Source organism: Scyliorhinus torazame, chromosome 13 (assembly GCF_047496885.1).
Source record: "Scyliorhinus torazame isolate Kashiwa2021f chromosome 13, sScyTor2.1, whole genome shotgun sequence".
In the NCBI taxonomy this organism is placed as follows: domain Eukaryota; kingdom Metazoa; phylum Chordata; class Chondrichthyes; order Carcharhiniformes; family Scyliorhinidae; genus Scyliorhinus; species Scyliorhinus torazame.
In genome coordinates this window covers 83,985,815-84,010,029 of record NC_092719.1, presented here as the reverse complement: position 1 = coordinate 84,010,029, position 24,215 = coordinate 83,985,815, and the positions used below count along the sequence as shown (strand labels likewise).

Below are 24,215 nucleotides of genomic sequence, written 5' to 3'. Positions count from 1 at the left end.
TGAGCATCGTGCTCATATATGCCCCGGCATCGGGCCCCTCCACTCCTTCAGGGAGACCCAGAATCCGAAGATTCTTCCTCCACGACCTATTCTCCAGGTCCTCGAATTTTTCCGCCCACCTCTTGTGCAGCGCCTCGTGCGCCTCCACCTTCACCGCCAGGCCCAAGATCTCATCCTCGTTCTCCGAGGCTTTTTGCCACACCTCCCGGATCGCCGCCCCTTGGGCCTTCTGGGTCTCCACAAGCTTCTCAATCGCCGCCTTCATTGGTGCCAGCATTTCTGTCTTCAGCTCCTCAAAGCAGCGTTTAAGAAACTCCTGCTGCTCCTGCGACCACTGCGCCCACGCTGCTTGGCCTCCACCCGTCGCCATCTTGCTTTTCCTCCCTCGCACATTTCGCTGCCCCAAGATCACTTTTTTCACTGCTCCACTCCTGGTCCAATCCATATAATGTCGGGGGGACCTTGCTGTCATCTTCCCGCACTGGAAGCCGTCGAACAATTGCCGTTGGGGCCCCTCTGGAGAGCCCAAAAGTCCGTTCCCGGCGGGAGCTGCCGAACGTGCGACCTACCTAGGCATAGCCGCAACCGGAAGCCCCCAGTCTCCTGTTTTGTCAGTCAAATCCACCGTAAGTTGGGGAACAAGGCCTCAAAGGTCAACCACGAGCGGGAGCTACCAAATAAGCGACCACTCACTCCATGGACACCACCGGAAGTCACTCCTGGTTTACCCCACACACTACGGTTTGCCAATCTCAGGTCAGTTACATGGGGACACCAGAATAGATTCCCTGCGATTGACCACCTTTAATCCTGCGCAGAGAGTCTGTGTGGAGATCGCTCTCTATCCCAACCTGGTGATGATAAAGAATTAATGTGGTTGTGACTGAGAGACTAATCTAGTGATATTGGCATGGAAATCAGGTGAATGTGAAGTTCAATATTAAAAGCTGACCAAAGTAGTCAAGGTTTGAGAGCAGTAAATTGCATTTATATGGGCGGCGCAGTGGCCTGGGTTCGGTCCCGGCCCCGGGTCACTGTCTGCGCGGTGTTTGCACATTCTCCCCATGTCTGCGTGGGTTTCACCCCCACAAACCAAAGATGTACAGGGTAGGTGGATTGGCCACGCTAAATTGCCCCTTAATTGGAAAAAAAATAATTGGGTACTCTAAATTGTTTTTAAAATTGCATTTATATAGCACCGCCAACAAATGGAAAACATTCCCAGGTACTTCAGAAGTTTTTGATCATGGAGCTGGTGGGTGTTGTACAAGTAGTGACGAAGAGTTTGCTCAAAGAGGAAGGTGTTAAAGATTATTTATTTTTCAAAGAAATTTAGATTACCCAATTATTTTTTCCAATTAAGGGGCAAATTAGCGTGGCCAATCCACCTACTGTGCACATTTTTGGGTTGTGGGGGCGAAACCCACGCAGACATGGGGAGAATGTGCAAACTCCACACGGACAGTGACCCAGAACCGGGGTCGAACCTGGGACATCAGTGCCGTGAGGCAGCTATGCTAACCACTAGGCCACCATGCTGCCCTTTGTTAAAGATTATCTTAAAGGAGAAGGGAGGCATGGAGATGGGAAGAGGTTGAGGGAGGGAATTCCAGAGCTTTTGACCTTGGCAGTTGGAGATACTGCCCCCCAATGAGGGGAGACAGGAAGTGGGGTTGCAGGGACACCAGTGTTGAAGGAATGCAGAGGCCCCTGGTGTGGGAGTGGCTGCAGGGGGGGGGGGTGGGTGGGGCAGGGGCAGTCGGGCTGGAGAGGGTTGCAGAGATGAGGGAAGGGTGAGGCACAAGGATAAGAATTTTAAAATTGGGAGCATTAGAGTTGTGGTCAACAAAGACAGATGGTACGGGTGAGCAGGACTTTAGCTTAGGGTAGGGTATAGGCAACAAAGCCCAGCCTGCATCCTCAATCCTAATGGACAGGGGGGAAAATCCCAGCTACATTTCTTTTTTTAAAAATCTAATGTTTTGTTTGGGAGCAAAAAGCAACTTCGGCCAAACGTTTACGGAATGATTTTTTAAAAATGGTATCCGAAAGTGACAGATAAAATCTATTTGATGTTCCTGATGGAATTCAGCGAGACTAAAACATTTCCTGGTTCCCATCGTTTCCCATTAATGAGATTCCAAGAGTGCTTCCATGAGTACATTGCGACAGAATTTGGTAATATCCCTCAGTACTGTGTTTAGAAAAGATCCTGTAGATAGTTGAATAATTTGTCTGGAGTTCCTGCTATGAACTCCCAAACACAACAACTGCACGGGTTGTTCTTTAGAGTTACCATATATACTCGTGTAAAAGTCAGTCTAGAGTATAAGTTGACCCCATGATTTTTGGCATATAAAATACTTTTATTTTTCATATACCTCAAAACACGACCCACATTTCTCAGGGTTTCAGAACCAAAATATAATCTTGGAAATGTTAATCTTTCAATTTCATTATAGATATATAAATACTAATAAAAATGAATGCTGGTAAGTAAATGCTTAAAACATTCAGACGTTTAAAGTTTTTTTTTTGGTTATTCAAATTATTAAATTGGTCAGATTAGGAATTGCAAACCAAGCTGCCCTGGGGCCTCAACCTTTTACAATTTATCTAAATGACTTGGATGAAGGGGTTGAAGTGTGGTTGCTAAGTTTGCTGATGAGACAAAGATAGGTAGGAAAGTAAATTGTGAAGAGGATGTAAGGAGGCTACAAGGGGGCAGCGATAGGTTAAGTGAGGGGACAAAAATCTGGCAAATGGAGTAGAATGTGGGCAAATGTGAAATTTTGGCAGGAAGAATAAAAAAGAAGCTTATCTAAATGGTGAGAGATTGTAGAGTTCTGAGATTAAAAGAGATCATGGTGTCCGAGTGCATTAATCGCAAAAGGTGATATATGCCTGGTATACAATTACAGCCAGTATTAAGGAAAGCGAATAGAATGTTTTCATTTATTGTGAGTGGAATTGAATGCAAAGTAGGGAGGTTGTGCTTCAGTTGTACAGGGAATTAGTGAGACCACATCTGAAGTATTGTGTACACTATTGATCGCCTTATTGAAAGAAAGATGTAAATGCATTGGAAGCAGTTCAGAGCAGGTTTATTAGACCAATACTTGGAATGGACAGAGTTGTCTTCTGAGGAAAGATTGGAGAGGCTTGACTTGTGTGCAGTGGATTTTCGAACGAAAAGAGGCAACTTGGTCGAAACATATAGGTCCTGAGGGGTCTTGACAGAATGGATTTGGAAACAATGTTTCCTCTTGTGGGAGAATCTTTTAAGACAGACGAGGAGAATTATTTTCTCGCAGAGAATAGTGAGTCTCTGGAACTCTTCCTCAAAAGGCAGTGGAAGCAGAGTCTTTGAATATTTTTAAGGCAGAGCGAGATAGATTCTTGATTAGCAAGAGGGTGACAGGCTATTGGGAGTGGGCAGGTATGTGGAGTTGAGGTTACAATCAGATGATCTTGGTGAATAGTGGAGCAGGCTCGAGGGCCCGAGAGGCCGACTCCTGCTCCTAATTTGTATGTTTGTAATTAATGACTTACCAATAATTAATATGAATTCATCAGTACTATTGGTTTTTACTTTATTCCACTGTGATGTTCTTTTTTCGATTTCACTTCAGCCCAAATCAAGCAAACAGTTTGAAAACACCACTATGTAAAGGCCGACCCCAAAACGTTTGTCCGCAAAATTAGTCTCCAAACTTCAACTTTTGCATGAGTATATATGACGGATGGTGATTCAGTCAGGTTATTGATGCAGAACATAAATCCCAGAAGTAAATAACAAGTGCAGCCGATGATTCAGTTGGTGTCACTCTCACATCGGAGATGGAACATTGATATCTAAAGACTTTAGCACAAGACCCAGGCAATTGCTCCCAATGTAGTACAAAGCGACTGCTGCACTGTCAGAGGGTCAGTACTGAGGGGGTGCTGCACTGTCAGAGAGTCAGTACTGAGGAGTGCTGCACTGTCAGAGGGTCAGGACTGAGGGAGTGCTGCACTGTCAGAGGGTCAGTATTGAGGGAGTGCTGCACTGTCAGAGGGTCAGTACTGAGGGAATGCTGCACTGTCAGAGGGTCAGTAATGAGCGAGTGCTGCACTGTCAGAGGGTCAGTAATGAGGGATTGCTGCACCATTGGAGGGTCAGTAATAAGCAAGTGCTGCATTGTCGGCGGGTCAGTACTGAGGGGTTGCAGCACTGTCAAAGGGTTAGTACTGTGGGATTGCTGCACTGTCGGAGGGTCAGTACAGAGCCAGTGCTGCACTGTCAGAGGGTCAGTAATGAGGGAGAGCTCCTCTGTCGGAGGGTCAGTAATCAGGGAGGGCTGCACTGTCGGCGAGTCAGTAATCAGGGAGTGCTGCACTGTCATAGGGTCAGAACCAAGAGAGCGCTGCACTGTCAGAGCATCAGTTATGAGTGAGTGCGACACTGTTGGAGGATCAGTACTGAGGGATTGCTGCACTGTCAGAGGCTTAGTACTGAGGGAGTGCTGCACTGTCAGAGGGTCAGTAATGATCGGGTGCTGCACTGTCGGCGGTCAGTAATGAGGGAGAGCTGCATTGTCGGCGGGTCAGTAATGAGGGAGTGCTGCACTGTCGGAGGCTCAGTACTGAGGGAGAGCTGCGCTATCAGAGCGTCAGTAATGAGGGAGAGTGCACTGTCGGCTGGTCACTAATGAGGGAGTGCTGAAATGTCGGAAGGTCAGTCATGAGCGAGAACTGCACTGTCAGAGCATCAGTGATGAGGAGAGCTGCACTGTCAGAGGATCAGTACTGAGGGAGCACTGCACTGTCAGAGGGTCAGTATTGAGGGAGCATTGCACTGTCAGAGCATCAGTAATGAGGAGAGCTGCACTGTCAGAGGATCAGTACTGAGGGAGCGCTGCACTATCAGAACATCAGTGATGAGTGGGTGCTGCACTGTTGAACGATCAGTACTGAGGGAGAGCTGCACTGTCAACGGGTCAGTAATGAGAGAGAGCTGCACTGTCAGAGGGTCAGTAATGAGCGAGTGCTGCACTGTCTGCGGGTCAGTAATGAGTCGGTGCTGCACTGTCAGAGGGTCGGTAATGAGCGAGTGCTGCACTGTCGGCGGGTCAGAATTGAGGGAGTGGTGCACTGTCGCAGGGTCAGTACTGAGGGAATGCTGCACTGTCAGAGCGTCAGAAATGAGCGAATGAGGACTGACAGAGGGTCAGTCATGAGCGAGTGCTGCATTGTCAGAGGGTCAGTAATGAGTGAGTGATGCACTGTCGTAGGGTCAGTAATGAGGGAGAGCTGCACTGTCAGAGGGTCAGTCAGAGGGATTGCTGCACTGTTGGATGCTCAGTACTGAGGGGTTGCTGCACTGTCAAAGGGTTAGTACTGAGGCATTGCTGCACTGTTGGACGGTTAGTACTGAGGGGTTGCTGCCCTGTTGGGTGGTCAGTACTGAGGGGCTGCTGCACTGTCAAAGGGTTTGTACTGAGGGATTGCTGCACTGTTGGAGGGTCAGTAATGAGTGAGTGCTGCACTGTCAGAGGGTCAGTACTGAGGTAGTGTTGCACTGTTGAATGGTCAGTACTGAGGGAGAGCTGCACTGTCAACGGGTCAGTATTGAGAGAGAGCTGCAATGTCAGAGGGTCAATAATGAGTGAGTGCTGCACTGGCGGAGGGTCAGAACTGAGGGAGTGGTTGCACTGTCAGAGGGTCAGTACTGAGGGAGAGCTGCACTGTCGGAGGGTCAGTAAGGAGGGAGAAATGCATGGCTGGAGGGTCAGTAATGAACGAGTGCTGCACTGTCAGAGGTTCAGTAATGAGCGAGTGCTGCACTGTCAGAGGGTCAGTACTGAGGGAGAGCTGCACTGTCAGAGGGTTAGTAATGGGGGAGTGCTGCACTGTCGGAGGCTCAGTACTGAGGGAGAGCTGCGCTATCAGAGCGTCAGTAATGAGGGAGAGTGCACTGTCGGCTGGTCACTAATGAGGGAGTGCTGAAATGTCGGAAGGTCAGTCATGAGCGAGAACTGCACTGTCGGAGAGTCAGTACTGAGGGAGCGCTGCACTGTCAGAGGATCAGTACTGAGGGAGCATTGCACTGTCAGAGCATCAGTAATGAGGAGAGCTGCACTGTCAGAGGATCAGTACTGAGGGAGTGCTGCACTGTCAGAACATCAGTGATGAGTGGGTGCTGCACTGTTGAACGGTCAGTACTGAGGGAGTGCTGCACTGTCAACGGGTCAGTAATGAGAGAGAGCTGCACTGTCAGAGGGTCAGTAATGAGCGAGTGCTGCACTGTCTGCGGGTCAGTAATGAGTCGGTGCTGCACTGTCAGAGGGTCGGTAATGAGCGAGTGCTGCACTGTTGGCGGGTCAGAATTGAGGGAGTGGTGCACTGTCGCAGGGTCAGTACTGAGGGAATGCTGCACTGTCAGAGCGTCAGAAATGAGCGAATGAGGACTGACAGAGGGTCAGTCATGAGCGAGTGCTGCATTGTCAGAGGGTCAGTAATGAGTGAGTGATGCACTGTCGTAGGTCAGTAATGAGGGAGAGCTGCACTGTCAGAGGGTCAGTCAGAGGGATTGCTGCACTGTTGGATGCTCAGTACTGAGGGGTTGCTGCACTGTCAAAGGGTTAGTACTGAGGCATTGCTGCACTGTTGGACGGTTAGTACTGAGGGGTTGCTGCCCTGTTGGGTGGTCAGTACTGAGGGGCTGCTGCACTGTCAAAGGGTTTGTACTGAGGGATTGCTGCACTGTTGGAGGGTCAGTACTGAGGGAGTGTTGCAGTGTTGAATGGTCAGTACTGAGGGAGTGCTGCCCTGTTGGGTGGTCAGTACTGAGGGGCTGCTGCACTGTCAAAGGGTTTGTACTGAGTGAGTGCTGCACTGTCAGAGGGTCAGTACTGAGGGAGTGTTGCAGTGTTGAATGGTCAGTACTGAGGGAGAGCTGCACTGTCAACGGGTCAGTATTGAGAGAGAGCTGCAATGTCAGAGGGTCAATAATGAGTGAGTGCTGCACTGGTGGAGGGTCAGAACTGAGGGAGTGGTTGCACTGTCAGAGGGTCAGTACTGAGGGAGCGCTGCACTGTCAGAGGGTCAGTAAGGAGGGAGTGCTGCACTGTCAGAGGGTCAGTACTGAGGGAGAGCTGCACTGTCAGAGGGTTAGTAATGGGGGAGTGCTGCACTGTCGGAGGCTCAGTACTGAGGGAGAGCTGCGCTATCAGAGCGTCAGTAATGAGGGAGAGTGCACTGTCGGCTGGTCACTAATGAGGGAGCGCTGCTCTGTCAGAGGGTCAGTAAGGAGGGAGAAATGCATGGCTGGAGGGTCAGTAATGAACGAGTGCTGCACTGTCAGAGGTTCAGTAATGAGCGAGTGCTGCACTGTCAGAGGGTCAGTACTGAGGGAGAGCTGCACTGTCAGAGGGTTAGTAATGGGGGAGTGCTGCACTGTCGGAGGCTCAGTACTGAGGGAGAGCTGCGCTATCAGAGCGTCAGTAATGAGGGAGAGTGCACTGTCGGCTGGTCACTAATGAGGGAGCGCTGCTCTGTCAGAGGGTCAGTAAGGAGGGAGAAATGCATGGCTGGAGGGTCAGTAATGAATGAGTGCTGCACTGTCAGAGGTTCAGTAATCAGCGAGTGCTGCACTGTCAGAGGTTCAGTAATGAGCGAGTGCTGCACTGTCAGAGGGTTAGTAATGGGGGAGAGCCTTGCACTGTCAGAGGGCCAGCAATGAATGAGTGTTGCACTGTCAGCGGATCTGTAATGAGCGACTGCTGCACTGTCAGAGGTTCAGTAATGAGCGAGTGCTGCACACGTGGGTTTCCTCCGGGTGCTCCAGTTTCCTCCCACAGTCCAAAGATGTGCAGGTTAGGTGGATTGGACCTGATAAATTGCCCTTAGTGTCCAAATTTGCCCTTAGTGATGGGTGGGGTTACTGGGTTATGGGGATAGGGTGGAGGTGTTGACCTTGGGTAGGGTTCACTTTCCAAGAGCTGGTGCAGACTCAATGGGCCGAATGGCCTCCTTCTGCCCTGTAAATTCTATGATAATCTATGATAATCTGTCAGAGGGTCAGTACTGAGGGATTGTTGCACTGTTGAACGGTCAGTACTGAGGGAGAGCTGCACTGTCAGCGGGTCAGTATTGAGAGAGAGCTGCACTGTCAGAGGGTCAGTAATGAGCGAGTGCTGCACTGTCGGAGGGTCAGAACTGAGGGAGTGCTGCACTGTCAGAGGGTCAGTACTGAGGGAGTGCTGCACTGTCAGAGAGTCAGTACTGAGGGAGTGCTGCACTGTCGGAGGGTCAGTCATGACCGAATGCAGCACTGCCGGAGGGTCAGTACTGAGGGAGCGTTGCACTGTCAGGGCATCAGTAATGAGGGAGCGCTGCACTTGTCAGAGGGTCAGTACTGAGAGGGTGCTGCACTGTCGAAGGGTCAGAACTGAGGGAGTGCTGCACTTTCGGAGAGCCAGTACTGAGGGAGTGCTGCACTCTCAGAGGGTCAGTACTGAGGGAGCGTTGCACTGTCAGGGCATCAGTAATGAGGGAGTGCTGCATTGTCAGAGGGTCAGTAATGAGCGAGTGCTGCACTGTCAGAGCATCAGTAATCAGGGAGTGCTGCACTTGTCAGAGGGTCAGTATTAAGGGAGTGCTGCACTATCAGAGGGTCAGTAATGAACGAGTGCTGCACTGTCAGAGGGTCAGTACTGAGGGAGTGTTCCAGTGTTGAATGGTCAGTACTGAGGGAGAGCTGCACTGTCAACGGGTCAGTATTGAGAGAGAGCTGCAATGTCAGAGAGTCAATAATGAGTGAGTGCTGCACTGGCGGAGGGTCAGAACTGAGGGAGTGGTTGCACTGTCAGAGGGTCAGTACTGAGGGAGCGCTGCACTGTCAGAGGGTCACTAAGGAGGGAGAAATGCATGGCTGGAGGGTCAGTAATGAACGAGTGCTGCACTGTCAGAGGTTCAGTAATCAGCGAGTGCTGCACTGTCAGAGGTTCAGTAATGAGCGAGTGCTGCACTGTCAGAGGGTTAGTAATGGGGGAGAGCCTTGCACTGTCAGAGGGCCAGCAATGAATGAGTGTTGCACTGTCAGCGGATCTGTAATGAGCGACTGCTGCACTGTTAGAGGTTCAGTAATGAGCGAGTGCTGCACGCGTGGGTTTCCTCCGGGTGCTCCAGTTTCCTCCCACAGTCCAAAGATGTGCAGGTTAGGTGGATTGGACCTGATAAATTGCCCTTAGTGTCCAAATTTGCCCTTAGTGATGGGTGGGGTTACTGGGTTATGGGGATAGGGTGGAGGTGTTGACCTTGGGTAGGGTGCACTTTCCAAGAGCTGGTGCAGACTCAATGGGCCGAATGGCCTCCTTCTGCACTGTAAATTCTATGATAATCTATGATAATCTGTCAGAGGGTCAGTACTGAGGGAGTGTTGCACTGTTGAACGGTCAGTACTGAGGGAGAGCTGCACTGTCAGAGGGTCAGTACTGAGGGCGTGCTGCACTGTCGGAGGGTCAGTCATGACCGAATGCAGCACTGCCGGAGGGTCAGTACTGAGGGAGCGTTGCACTGTCAGGGCATCAGTAATGAGGGAGCGCTGCACTTGTCAGAGGGTCAGTACTGAGAGGGTGCTGCACTGTCGGAGGGTCAGAACTGAGGGAGTGCTGCACTGTCAGAGGGTCAGTACTGAGGGAGTGCTGCACTGTCGGAGAGCCAGTACTGAGGGAGTGCTGCACTCTCAGAGGGTCAGTACTGAGGGAGCGTTGCACTGTCAGGGCATCAGTAATGAGGGAGTGCTGCATTGTCAGAGGGTCAGTAATGAGCGAGTGCTGCACTGTCAGAGGGTCAGTACTGAGGGAGTGCTGCACTGTCAGAGCATCAGTAATGAGGGAGAGCTGCACTTGTCAGAGGGTCAGTAATGAGGGATTGCTGCACCGTTGGAGGGTCAGTACTGAGGGGTTGCAGCACTGTCAAAGGGTTAGTACTGTGGGATTGCTGCACTGTCGGAGGGTCAGTAATGAGCGAGTGCTGCACTGTCAGAGGGTCAGTAATGAGCGAGTGCTGCACTGTCAGAGGGTCAGTAATGAGCGAGTGCTGCACTGTCAGAGGGTCAGTACCGAGGGAGTGCTGCACTGTCAGATGGTCAGTAATGAGGAATTGCTGCACTATCGGCGGGTTAGTAATGAGCAAGTGCTGCACTGTTGGCGGGTCAGTACTGAGGGGTTGCAGCACTGTCAGAGGGTTAGTACTGTGGGATTGCTGCACTGTCGGAGGGTCAGTATAGAGCCAGTGCTGCACTGTCGGCGAGTCAGTAATCAGGGAGTGCTGCACTGTCAGAGGGTCAGAACCAAGAGAGCGCTGCACTGTCAGAGCATCAGTTATGAGTGAGTGCGACACTGTCGGAGGACCAGGACTGAGGGATTGCTGCACTGTCAGAGGGTCAGTAATGATTGAGGGCTGCACTGTAGGCGGTCAGTAATGAGGGAGAGTGCACTGTCGGCTGGTCACCAATGAGGGAGTGCTGAAATGTCGGAAGGTCAGTCATGAGCGAGAACTGCACTGTCGGAGAGTCAGTACTGAGGGAGCGCTGCACTGTCAGAGGATCAGTACTGAGGGAGCACTGCACTGTCACAGGATCAGTACTGAGAGAGTGCTGCACTGTCAGAGGGTCAGTACTGAGGGTGCGCTGCACTGTCAGAGGGTCAGTACTGAGGGAGCGCTGCACTGTCGGATGGTCAGTACTGAGGCAATTCTGCATTGTCAGAGGGTCTGTACTGAGGGAGAGCTGCACTGTCAGAGTTTCAGTAATGAGGGAGAGCTGCACTGTCAGAGCATCAGTGATGAGTGGGTGCTGCACTGTTGAACGGTTGAACGGTCAGTACTGAGGGAGAGCTGCACTGTCAACGGGTCAGTATTGAGAGAGAGCTGCACTGTCAGAGGATCAGTAATGAGCGAGTGCTGCACTGTCTGCGGGTCAGTAATGAGTGGGTGCTGCACTGTCGGAGGGTCAGTACTGAGGGAGTGCTGCACTGTCAGAGGGTCAGTAATGAGCGAGTGCTGCACTGTCGGTGGGTCAGTAATGAGGGAGCACTGCACTGTCAGAGCATCAGTCATGAGGAGAGCTGCACTGTCAGAGGGTCAGTACTGAGGCAGTTCTGCACTGTCAAAGGGTCAGTACTGAGGGAGTGCTGCACTGTCAGAGGGTCAGTACTGAGGGAGTGCTGCACTGTCAGAGGGTCAGTACTGAGGGAATGCTGCACTGTCAGAGGGTCAGTACTGAGGGAGCGCTGCACTGTCAAGAGGGTCAGTACTGAGGCAATTTTGCACTGTCAGAGGGTCTGTACTGAGGGAGAGCTGCACTGTCAGAGGGTCAGTACTGAGGGAGTGCTGCACTGTCAGAGGGTCAGTACTGAGGGAATGCTGCACTGTCAGAGGGTCAGTACTGAGGGAGCGCTGCACTGTCAAGAGGGTCAGTACTGAGGCAATTTTGCACTGTCAGAGGGTCTGTACTGAGGGAGTGCTGCACTGTCAGAGGGTCAGTAATGAGCGAGTGCTGTACTGTCGGCGGGTCAGTAATGAGGGAGCACTGCACTGTCAGAGCATCAGTCATGAGGAGAGCTGCACTGTCGGAGGATCAGTACTGAGGGAGCACTGCACTGTCACAGGATCAGTACTGAGAGAGTGCTGCACTGTCAGAGGGTCAGTACTGAGGGTGCGCTGCACTGTCAGAGGGTCAGTACTGAGGGAGCGCTGCACTGTCGGATGGTCAGTACTGAGGCAATTCTGCATTGTCAGAGGGTCTGTACTGAGGGAGAGCTGCACTGTCAGAGTTTCAGTAATGAGGGAGAGCTGCACTGTCAGTGCGTCAGTGATGAGTGGGTGCTGCACTGTTGAACGGTTGAACGGTCAGTACTGAGGGAGAGCTGCACTGTCCACGGGTCAGTATTGAGAGAGAGCTGCACTGTCAGAGGATCAGTAATGAGCGAGTGCTGCACTGTCTGCGGGTCAGTAATGAGTGGGTGCTGCACTGTCGGAGGGTCAGTACTGAGGGAGTGCTGCACTGTCAGAGGGTCAGTAATGAGCGAGTGCTGCACTGTCGGCGGGTCAGTAATGAGGGAGCACTGCACTGTCAGAGCATCAGTCATGAGGAGAGCTGCACTGTCGGCGGGTCAGTACTGAGGCAGTTCTGCACTGTCAAAGGGTCAGTACTGAGGGAGTGCTGCACTGTCAGAGGGTCAGTACTGAGGGAGTGCCGCACTGTCAGAGGGTCAGTACTGTGGGAGTGCTGCACTGTCGGAGGGTCAGTACTGTGGGAGTGCCGCACTGTCAAAGGGTCAGTACTGAGGGAGTGCTGCACTGTCAGAGGGTCAGTACTGAGGGAGTGCTGCACTGTCAGAGGGTCAGTACTGAGGGAATGCTGCACTGTCAGAGGGTCAGTACTGAGGGAGCGCTGCACTGTCAAGAGGGTCAGTACTGAGGCAATTTTGCACTGTCAGAGGGTCTGTACTGAGGGAGAGCTGCACTGTCAGAGTTTCAGTAATGAGGGAGAGCTGCACTGTCAAAGCGTCAGTGATGAGTGGGTGCTGCACTGTTGAACGGTCAGTACTGAGGGAGAGCTGCACTGTCAACGGGTCGGTATTGAGAGAGCTGCACTGTCAGAGCATCAGTGATGAGTGGGTGCTGCACTGTTGAACGGTCAGTACTGAGGGAGAGCTGCACTGTCAACGGGTCAGTATTGAGAGAGAGCTGCACTGTCTGCGGGTCAGTAATGAGTGGGTGCTGCACTGTCGGAGGGTCAGTACTGAGGGATTGCTACACTGTCAGAGGGTCAGTAATGAGCGAGTGCTGCACTGTCGGCGGGTCAGTAATGAGGGCGCGCTGCACTGTCAGAGGATCAGTACTGAGGGAGCACTGCACTGTCAGAGCATCAGTAATGAGGAGAGCTGCACTGTCAGAGGGTCGGTACTGAGGGAGCACTGCACTGTTAGAGCGTCAGTGATGAGGAGAGCTGCACTGTCAGAGGGTCGGTACTGAGGGAGCGCTGCACTGTCAAGAGGGTCAGTACTGAGGCAATTTTGCACTGTCAGAGGGTCTGTACTGAGGGAGAGCTGCACTGTCAGAGTTTCAGTAATGAGGGAGAGCTGCACTGTCAGAGCGTCAGTGATGAGTGGGTGCTGCACTGTTGAACGGTCAGTACTGAGGGAGAGCTGCACTGTCAACGGGTCAGTACTGAGGGAGAGCTGCACTGTCAGAGGGTCAGTAATGAGCGAGTGCTGCACTGTCTGCGGGTCAGTAATGAGTGGGTGCTGCACTGTCGGAGGGTCAGTGCTAAGGGAGTGCTGCACTGTCGGAGGGTCAGTACTGAGGGAGTGCTGCACTGTCAGAGGGTCAGTACTGAGGGAGTGCTGCACTGTCAGAGGGTCAGTACTGAGGGACAGCTGCACTGTCAAAGGGTTAGTACTGAAGGATTGCTGCACTGTCAAAGGGTTAGTACTGAGGGGTTGCTGCACTGTTGGGTGGTCAGTACTGAGGGAGAGCTGCACTGTCAACGGGTCAGTATTGAGAGAGAGCTGCACTGTCAGAGGGTCAGTAATGAGCGAGTACTGCACTGTCTGCGGGTCAGTAATGAGTGGGTGCTGCACTGTCGGAGGGTCAGTAATGAGTGAGTGATGCACTGTCGTAGGGTCAGTAATGAGGGAGAGCTGCACTGTCAAAGGGTTAGTACTGAAGGATTGCTGCACTGTCAAAGGGTTAGCACTGAGGGGTTGCTGCACTGTTGGGTGGTCAGTACTGAGGGGCTGCACTGTTGGAGGGTCAGTACAGAGGCAGTGCTGGACTGTCAAGAAGTCAGTATTGAGGGAGTGCTGCATTGTCGGAGGGTCAGTACTGAGGGGGTGCTGCACTGTCAGAGGGACAGTAATGAGTGAGTGCTGCACTGTCAAAGGGTCAGTACTGAGGGAGTGTTGCACTGTTGAACAGTCAGTACTGAGGGAGAGCTGCACTGTCAACGGGTCAGTATTGAGAGAGAGCTGCACTGTCAGATGGTCAGTAATGAGCGAGTGCTGCACTGTCGGAGGGTCAGTACTGAGGGAGAGAGCACTGCACATTCAGAGGGGCAGTAATGAGGGAGAGCTGCACTGTCAGCGGATCAGTACGGAGGGAGAGGTGCATTGTCAGAGGTACAGTACTGAGGGAGAGCTGCCCTGTCAGAGGTACAGTACTGAGGGAGAGCTGCACTGTCAGAGGGTCAGTACTGAGGAGGTTCTGCATTGTTGGAGGGACAGAACTAAGGGAGTTCTGCATTGTTGGTGTACAGTCTGAGGCAGGTCTGCATTGTTGGAGGTACAGTCTGAGGGAGTGCTGCTCTGTTACAGGTGCTGCCTTTTATGCTAAGGCTGTGTCTGACTTCCTATTTGGATATAACAATCCCACAGCACCATTAAAAGAGCAAACTTGTTTCCTGTTTTTATCCCAGGTTATCTGTTTTAGTAGATTGTGGGATCTTGCTGTGCATGAATTGGATACCACGTTTGTGTACGTTATAACGATGAATACATTTCAAAAGGACTTTACTGGCTGCAAAACGCTTAGGGAGGTTCTGAGGTTTGCTATGTAAATGCACATTTTTCCTAATGAACATCAGTATAGTCACTTCCTTTTCTCACTCATAAATAGCATGAATTATATCAGAAATGATGGACACTCAGGAATAATCAACAAGAGTAATCCAATTGAATAGCTTCTTAAATCACCCTTCAAATCTCGAGCTGCGCCGACGGCCCTGAAATTATTCCAGTTCGCCAATTTTCCAAATTATACACCCCCTGTGCAAAGCTGGTTATTCTGTAGCATTTTATTGTCCTTCATGTGAGCTGGTTGAATGATTGTCTCTTTCTTTCCTTCCTATGCCTCAGTCCTAAGAGTCAAGATTCTCTCAGCACATGACAGAGGGTCGCATGCAGAGGTCAATGTTAAGGTCAAGAAGGTGTTGAAACTGACAAAGTTAAAGATTCACCGGGGCAAGCGGGTGCTGTACCCAGAATCCTGGACAAACCGAGGCTGTACATGCCCAGTTCTAAACCCTGGTAAGAAACACATCGACAACAGCAAACACAACACAAACATATCACCACCTGCTGAATACTCATTGCCCAACCCAATACAAATGAACTCACAATTACGGACTGGCAGCAAAGGCAACAGGGCTGCACTGTAATCAGCCTTCATCCCTGCAGTGCAGGGGGGGAGGCCAATCAGCCCATTGAGTTTGCACCGACCCCCTGAAAGAGCATTCTACCTGGTCGCACTCCCCCACCCTATCCCCGTAGCCCCACGCATTGATCATGGCCATTCCCCCAACCTGCACAACTTTGGACACTAAGAGGCAATTTAGCATGGCTAATCCACTTAACCTGATGATAAAAGAATGTCTCTGTACTATACCAACCATTTGTGTTATTGTCTCAATAGTGAGAGCCTAGGAGCTGTGGTGGATTTAGGAATCCCAACGCACATAAATCACTAAAAGCTAATGCAAAAAAACCCACGATCTACCACGGGGAGGATCCAGGTTCGATCCCGGCCCCGGGTCACTGTTCGTGTGGAGTTTGCACATTCTCCCCATGTCTACGTGGGTCTCACCCCACAACTCAAAAAGATATGAAGGGTCGATGAATTGACCACACTGAATTGCCCCTTAATTGAAAATAAAATAATTTGGTACTCTAAATTAATAGTAAAAAAAACAAGATCCAGAAGCTTAATGAAATGTTGGCCTTTATCTTTAGGAGCCAGGAATACCATGGGCAGAGACTGATGCTTCAGTTGTACAAGGTGTTAGGATACCAGACCAGACCCCAACATTTGTTAGGATATCAGACGAGAACTCCAAATAATTTTTCTATTTGTAAAACTTCACCCCACGAGTGATGACTCGGACCAATAGGGATCTTTGTGAAAACAATCTTTAATTTAAACACGGAATTAACCACATTAACATCAAGGAAAATAGCTTTACAATTATAGTTAAACAATTCTTAAACACAAGGAAAATCTTACGCTTACTATTTATACCTGCTGCTAACTCCAATTAAACAACCCAATACAGTTCAAATGTCACTTATAAATAAAGTTAACAAAACATGTTTACTTGCTCAGCTGTGCAGACCTTTGAAGAGAGTTTGTTTCAAGAGCAGATCCAGTACACTTCTGCTCAACCTAACAGCATTTGGCAAAACTGCTATTCAACTTAAAATCCTATACTGCATTGCAAAACTACAGACAGACCGGGCTCCTCCCATTAATTACATCATCTGTATCCCACTAAGATGTCACATGACCTGCTTAGCTGGGACTAAATACAACCCCTTATAAATGATCTGCTCTCCAGGGAATCTCCAACAATCATAATAATGTTCCATTATCCCTTTATCTGTAACCAAATAAGTGGTTGGAATCAATCATGACCTCATGTTTTATGATTCCCTAACTACAGCTTTAGCAGGCACACAGTCATAGAATCTACAATGCAGAAGGAGGCCATTTGGCCTATCAAATCTGCACTGGGCCCTGGAAAGAGCACCCCCTTCCAAGCCCACACCTCCATCCCATCCCCGTAACCCAGCAATCCAACCTAACTTTATTTTTGGACACTAAGGGCAATTTAACATGGCCTGCACATCTTTGGACTGTGGGAGGAAACCGGAGCAGCCGGAGGAAACCCTCGCATTCACGGGGAGAACGTGCAGCCTCCGCATTGACAGTGACCCAAGCCGGGAATCGAACCTGGGACCCTGGAGCTGTGAAGCACGGAGCTAACCCCTATGCTACCATGCCGCTGTGCAGCCTCGGTAGCACAGGGGTATCTTAACCTAGATTTTTCAATAATATTACTGCAACAAATATATATCTTAACCCAGGCTTTTAAAAACATTACTGCAACAGATATAAAATACGATATAGAATAATTTCCACATTCATCACAAAGGCCTGGGTCAGATCCTGTTTGGTGTAACCGCTCTAGGCTCAGTACCTCAGGATGGTTATATTGGTCATGTTAAGGGCGTAGTGTAGATTTACCAGGATTCAAAGGGTTGTATTATGAATGTAGATTAAGGTTGTCTTGTATTCCTTAATGTTTATAACATAAGAAATAGGAGCAGGAGGAGGCCATTCGGCCTTTCAAGCCCACTGCACAAAGATTGAGGAGTGATCTAATCAAAGTACTTACATTTTTTTTAAAATTTAGAGTACCCAATTCATTTTTTCCAATTAAGGGGTAATTTAGCGTGGCCAATCCACTTATCCTGCACATCTTTGGGTTGTGGGGGCGAAACCCATGCAAACAGGGAGAATGTGCAAACTCCACACGGACAGTGACCCAGAACATAGAACAGACAGTGCAGAAGGAGGCCATTCGGCCCATCGAGTCTGCGCCGACTCACTTAAGCCCTCACTTCCACCCTATCCCCGTAACCCAATAACTATGGGGCTGGTTTAGCACAGGGCTAAATCGCTGGCTTTGAAAGCAGACCAAGGCAGGCCAGCAGCATGGTTCAATTCCCATACCAACCTTCCCGAACAGGTGCCGGAATGTGGCGACTAGGGGCTTTTCACAGTAACTTCATTTGAAGCCGCCTTGTGACAATAAGCGATTTTAATTTAATTTAATTTCATTCCTCCTAACCTTTTTGGTCACGAAGGGCAATTTATCATGGCCAATCCACCTAACCTGCACGTCTTTGGACTGTGGGAGGAAACCGGAGCACCCGGAGGAAACCCACGCACACACGGGGAGAACGTGCAGACTCCGCACAGACAGTGACCCAGAGCCGGGATCGAACCTGGGACCTTGGCGCTGTCAAGCCACAGTGCTATCCACTTGTGCTACCGTGCTGCTCTCAAAGTACTTAAATAGAAAAGAATTAAATTAAGTCGCTAAAGTGAAACTATTTCCTCTTGATAGGGGAATCCAGAATATTTTAAAATAAGTCCAAATCCATTTAGGAATTTGTTATTTGAATGCTTAGAGAAAGCAGCTATCATTTTATGTTGTGGTTAACAATCCAGTCAATGGCTTCAGCTGCCACAGTGAATGGTTATGATGCCACCAGGAATGGATCTCCGGGACAGGAGCTCACTCTGTGGGTGATGACCTGATTTGGATGGCCGCAGTCATCATTTGGGCCATTCCTCACGTTCCACCTGTGGGCCAAGTGGACAAATCTTCCCTGAGCCGCCCTCAAGTGGTTGAGGGGTGTCAGAGTTTGGTTGAAACCTGGGACTTCACCACTCGGCTCCTTTGCCGAGGTTGTGGGTGCATTACTGTTTGCAATCAACCAGAAATCCGCCATCGGGCAGGTGGGGGAGGGGCAGAGGCGGTAGCCGACTGCATCAGTTTGTACGATGTGGAGTGTGTTCCAGTAGGGATTTGGGGATTCCTGAGATTCTGTTTTTGGTCCTGTGTCAGCGGCTGTCAGCCCTTGGTACTCTTTATGGAGGATCGTCTTCCTGCGGTCAGCAAGAGATTCAATATGTGCTAACACAGAAAACACTCGAGTTGTGTTAGTCTCAGCATCCCTGAAATAATCCTCATGCCTTCCCGGAGGTGGATGGCGAACATGTTTGTGGGGCGGCTCCTGAGCAAGGTGGGGTTAGAGCAGGGCGAGTGAAGCTGTGTGTCATGCTGATGCCCTACGGGGTACCTTCAACAGCCAACATCACACGTGGCAGTCGGTGCTGGTGAATAACTGTGGACTGGGCCTATATGCAGCCTGGTACAATCATTCTGCCAAGTGGAAGAAGGACTACTCACTGACCTTTGATTCACGACCCAGAGCAGTAATGGCCAACGCTAATGCACTCCTGACGAGTGCTGCCCACTGACACCTCCCCTCCCCACTCCCAACATTGGCAACCCTCATTCACGTCAGCCTCGAACTACCATCCATAAACCCAGAACAAAACCACATCTTTCCTCACTGTAATCTGCGGAAGGACAGAAAATACATAGAAACCACCATTAACCAGATCCCACTTCTTCCTGGAAACTGCACCCACTTTGCTCAACTTCTCAAACTGGGAGACACCACATTTGTTCCCTTGGGTTTCAGAAAAACTCCATCCCCTCTTAGTCCCCGAAAGTGAACATCTGGAAGAATACAGGGATAATGAAGACTCCGAAGTATCAGCAGCATTCCTCAAGCTCCTTGATGATGGACGCCTTCATGAAATGGTGGCAAACTGTGGAGAAGATGAACTTAACGCATTCAAGCCGGAAGGCAGAGAAACCCGTCCGTCGCCAGGCAGCAGCAGCAGCCCAGGGTCAATGCTGGTGACATCACTCCACAACCCCGTATAAACACAGAAATACCAGCCAGCTGGGAAGATAAACTGACAGTAAAAACAGTCCTCAAGCCGCCTCTCAAACTGCCACAGAGCAAATAGTCTCCTCAGACCCTTACACATGAGAGCAAGTGGACAGTGCCCATGAGAGCAAGTGGACAGTGGCCACAGGAGGAAGTGGACAGTGCCCACAGGAGGAAATGGACAGTGCCCATGGGAGGAAGTGGACAGTGCCCAGAGAGAAAATGGATAGTGCCCTGATGGCAACCAAGTCAGGCACAGCAGCAGGAGTCAATTAGATTTACCCAGAATACCCGAAGAATGTTTATCAACTTCCACAGCATAGGCACCATTCCAAACAGCTGGCACCAATCCCAGAAAATGGGAATACCAAGACAGGGGAGCCCCTCAGCTACCACCCCATCGCTCTGCTCTCAATGATATATAAGGTCTTAGAATGCCTCCTGCTAAACAGACTGAGTCCACCCTGGAAGCAGCGATGCACACTTCCCACACCTCCCAAGCCCCACTGGAAGTAGCTTTTCGCACAGGCCGCAACTGCTCCGAGCTGGTCCTATTACTCTGTTCTCCCATATTGAGGCCGGGAGGGGGCCTCCACGCTGGCCGGTGTGTGCCGGCCAGTGAGTGGGAGTGAGGTGGGGGAGGGGCTGCGGCTATCGGAGCCTGGCAGAACAGGGTCCGAGTGGTCTAGCCGGGGTGGAAAGTTGGGGGGGAAGGAACCGAGGGTAGGGGGAGGAGTTTTACAAGAGGCAGTGGACGGGAGGAGCTGGAGGCCTGGGGTGGAGGGGTGGGGGGGTGGGAGCTGTGTAAGATTAAGGGTGACTACGGGTAATCCCTGATTTATTTTTGTAATTTGTTCATGTAAACATGCGGGTTGAGGTTTGGGGGTTGGTGGGTAGATGGGATCGTTGTTGCTATTATGGGGACTGACATATCTTGCTGATTATTGTTTATTGTTGATGGATGTAAATGTGGGAGAAAATGTGAAAATGGAGGAGAATTTTTTTTTTAAAAATTTTTTTTAAAGAACAATGGACAGTTTATAATGTCAATTTAACTTTTCAGTAAAATGTTGCATTTGCTTTAGCTAGCCTTTAGGTGTTTCAAATTCTGTGCTTTCTTGCTGCAAGCTGTGTGTTTTTGTAATCTAAGTTATGCTTGACGTTTTATGATGAAATCCATTTTGAAATGGATTTTAAACTGGGCTTTAGTATTTACATTAAAATGGCTAAATTAATGACCCTTTTACTTATCAGAAATAGCAGGTTCCCGTCATGGGGAGAATATGCAAACATCACATGGACAGTGACCTGGGTCCGGGATCAAACCTGGGTCCTCAGCGCCGTGAGGCAGCAGTGCTAACCACTGTGCCACCGTGCTGCCCTTCAGTCAAACATCCTGACCTTAGTTTCTGATGTCTAAATCCACGTTTCTAATGGAACCTGCCTGTGTAAACCTGTCACATTGCTATTACACTCTCACACCAAGAGGTGGCACTGCATGGGGGTTTGATTACAAAATTGTCTATATAAATGTGAACATAAGCTTTATAATGGCAAGAACTGACAGAAGGGATAAAGTCCAAGGAAAAATGATTTCAAAGCTTTAAGAAAAATGTTGCATTAATTATTCTCTTATCATCACAGGACTTCATACATACAGTGAATTTTGTGTCTGATGGTTCCGTCTCAATTTGGCTTGAGTTTTCTACATTGCTAATTCGAACTTGCCTTTCACACTGAGTTTCCCAGATGGCAGGAGAATCTAGGAGCCAGGGTTGTGCCAGGACCAAAATCCAAGCCCTTCCCCCTTTGCCGGAGTGACAGCGTAAACCACGCCCACTCTTTTTTCAACGAGGCTCAATATCGGGAGAGAAAAGTGGTCTGTGCAACTGGAGTGCTACACGCCAGTTTTCAGTCTGAGCCTAACACTTTGCCAAAGATACCACCCATTATCTTTGTGTATTCAGCAGAATTGCTTACATTACCCTCGAACCCTTCATCCAAGTCTTTAATATAGATTGTAAGTAGTTGAGACAGCAGCAACCTGTGGCACTCCTCCAGTTCCAGTTTGCCAACTTGTAAACAATCCATTTATCCCAACTCTGTTTCTTGTTAGTTAGAAAATCCTCTATCCGTGCTAATATAGAAGATAGGAACTAGGAGCTGAAGTAGGCAATTTAGCCCTTCAAGCCTGCTCCCCCATTCAATCAGATCATAGTTGATCTCTTCCTGATCTCAAACCCACCTTCCTAGTTATTCACCATATCCCTTCAACCTGTTTTTTAATCAGAAATATATCTATATCCCTCTTGAAACCATTTAATGATTCGGATATATCACCTCAAGACATATAAACAATTGAAGGAAGTTTATTTTACTCCTTCAATCGTGCCCAGGAAGCATTAATCCTTCTCCCAGTGATGAGTACTGCACTGACCCATGTCTTTCACTTTTGACAGGTACAGAGTATCTCGTAGCAGGGCATGAGGATATTCGCAGTGGCCGTCTGATCATCAACATGAAGAGCTTTGTCCAGGCTTGGAAACCAGACCTTGGCCGGAGAATGGCCCACATCCTGAGAGCAAAATGCTAGTCGTGCCCAGCGTCTCAGATCAGGATGGTGTTTCCCGATGGTATTGAGCAGGTCTCTGTCCTAAGGGAAACTGTCAGCCAAGGATTGTTGTGGTTAAGCTCGAATACGGAACGGTTGCACATCTAAGTATCTGCTGAGCTGGTTGCGAACCAAAGTTGGCCTTGAATTATTTTCTTTCTAAAAGAAAACTCTTGCTTTTTTTATGTGTAATAACGCACTTTATTAGCTGACGGGTCATGATGTGGCAGGGGTGGGGGGAAGATTATTACGTACACGACTTGAAAAATTAATGAGTTACGGATGACAGGAGATCTGGTAGCATTAATCCAGCTGTTACCACCCGCCCCCATACTGTAACATCTGTAACATTGTCATAGACATTGAATCCGAAGGACTGAGAGAGACGTTGCTTCAAAAGAGTTTTCTGCATTTACAAACTGCAAAAGAAAGTCAGTCAGAATGTTTGGACATCATAATTGACAGTTGGTTCTTTCCTATTGATCCTGCGGACCAAGAATAAGTGAAGTTGGACACTCCAGATTGTTTAACAGAATACAAGACAATTGCTTTTTGTGGTCGAATATGTCCTTGACCTCTTATCATTTCTCTCATTTTGAGTCTCCATATACCGCTGGACTCTGTCAAGAATTAAAGGTTTTCTGCAAATGAATGATAGTTTTATGTAGATGTACACCTTATGCACTGGACCTTAAAAGGGAAATTTGCAGTGTTACATGGTAATATGGTGTGTAGTCTTGGAACGGTAATGTATAGATATACATATGCACTTAGCAGTCCTGTGGATTTGCAAAAATTGACATTTTGCCATTTTATTTTTTACTTCAAAATTTACACAATAAAATTGACAAAACTGTACAGTCGCTGAGTCCTCTCTGGTCCATTCAACAATAAATTATTGGCCAAAAGAAATGTCATTCCTATACCGGGCATCCTTAGTGTAGCTCCAGATGGGAGAGGATTTGGAATTGGGGCTGATTTTCATTTTATATAATACATAATAGTGCAAAACAACAAAACATAATAAAACACCAGGACAGACATAGACCCCTGAATCATAGCCTACACTCTCCCACAACCTAACCCCTTCCCCCTTTCCTTCTCCCTCTCCGCCCCTTTTTAACATGGTTTTCTATTGGTTATTTACATTTGGCTAGTAGCAGTGTTGTTACATTAGTGTTTAAACATACAAGAAGCAAGTATAAATAACAAGGGATCCATTGCGAATGTATTGTACAAAATATAGTGCATGTGGTGTTGGGTGCTCTGATGCACAGATGAACCAACACAGTTGTATTTGGTACAACTCTATTTTATTTCACTTCTATATACAATTCGGTCTGGATACTCTGCACGTGGTGTCTCCCTGAGTGTGTAGTGTAACAGGTCTGTCCTTGTCCTGGTCTCCAGCTAATACTGGCCACCAGGTGTCGTGTTTGTCCTTTTATGCTGTCCCTGTCCTTGTCTGTGATTGGTTGTGGTGTTGTGTGTTCTGATTTGTCTGTTGGTGCGTCTATCATGATGTGTGTGTTTGAATATCATGACATCCCCCCCTTTTTACAAAGATATGTGCCTACTTGGTTATAAATATAATCGTGTCGTGTGTGCATCTAAGAGTGTGTGTGTGTGTTATTTACAGCATGTGCATACGACGTAACTATATACATGGGGCGATGTCGGGAGCGTCATGCTAATGAGGTTGTACCGTAACAAAACATGAATGCAAAAAAACTTTGACTGCTGGTCCGGTCAAACGATATCTGGAATGATAAAACAACAATAGGTTATAATACAGCAGTGTTTAACGTTTAAACGTATGAGCAGTGTTATAAGTCCAGTCTAATAGGTGTGCGACGAATTCGGCTTGACCGCCTCAAGGGTGGGTCAAGAACTACCGGCTGATGTGCAAGCCTGGCCACGGGTGGCGATGGAAGGGGCATGATCCGTGGCAGCTCCACGAAGTCATCCTTGGGAACCAGTGGAGGATCCGGCGTGTGTGTACGGTTCAGTTGCGAGCGTGGAAGGCGGCGCAAGGCTCGCCGATTGCACCTACGCACCAAACCATCCGCCAGGCATACCAGGAACGAGGTGGAGTCTTTTTTCTTTTTATGTTTGTGGTGGTGCCGCTGGACGGCATCTTGTAGCCGATGGGTCGTTGCCATTGATGAGGCACCATCACTAATATCATGCAAGGCGATGAATGTGCCAGATGTTGAAGTCGGCCGGGACCGTGCACGCTGGTTCCGGCC

General features: G+C 49.2%; 1 protein-coding gene across 2 annotated transcripts in view; it reads left to right on the top strand.

The window, feature by feature from the left end:
• The window catches only part of ntn4 (netrin 4), a 102,377-nt gene extending 79,553 nt beyond the window's left edge, over nucleotides 1–22,824 (top strand). For both annotated transcript variants that reach the window (XM_072471921.1, XM_072471920.1), the window contains 2 exons: nucleotides 14,904–15,074; nucleotides 21,815–22,824. In XM_072471921.1, the coding sequence (XP_072328022.1) occupies nucleotides 14,904–15,074; nucleotides 21,815–21,948 (305 nt within the window). In that variant the 3' untranslated portion in view covers nucleotides 21,949–22,824. The remainder of the gene's footprint in view (nucleotides 1–14,903; nucleotides 15,075–21,814) is intronic.
• The last annotated feature ends 1,391 nt before the right edge of the window (nucleotides 22,825–24,215 follow it).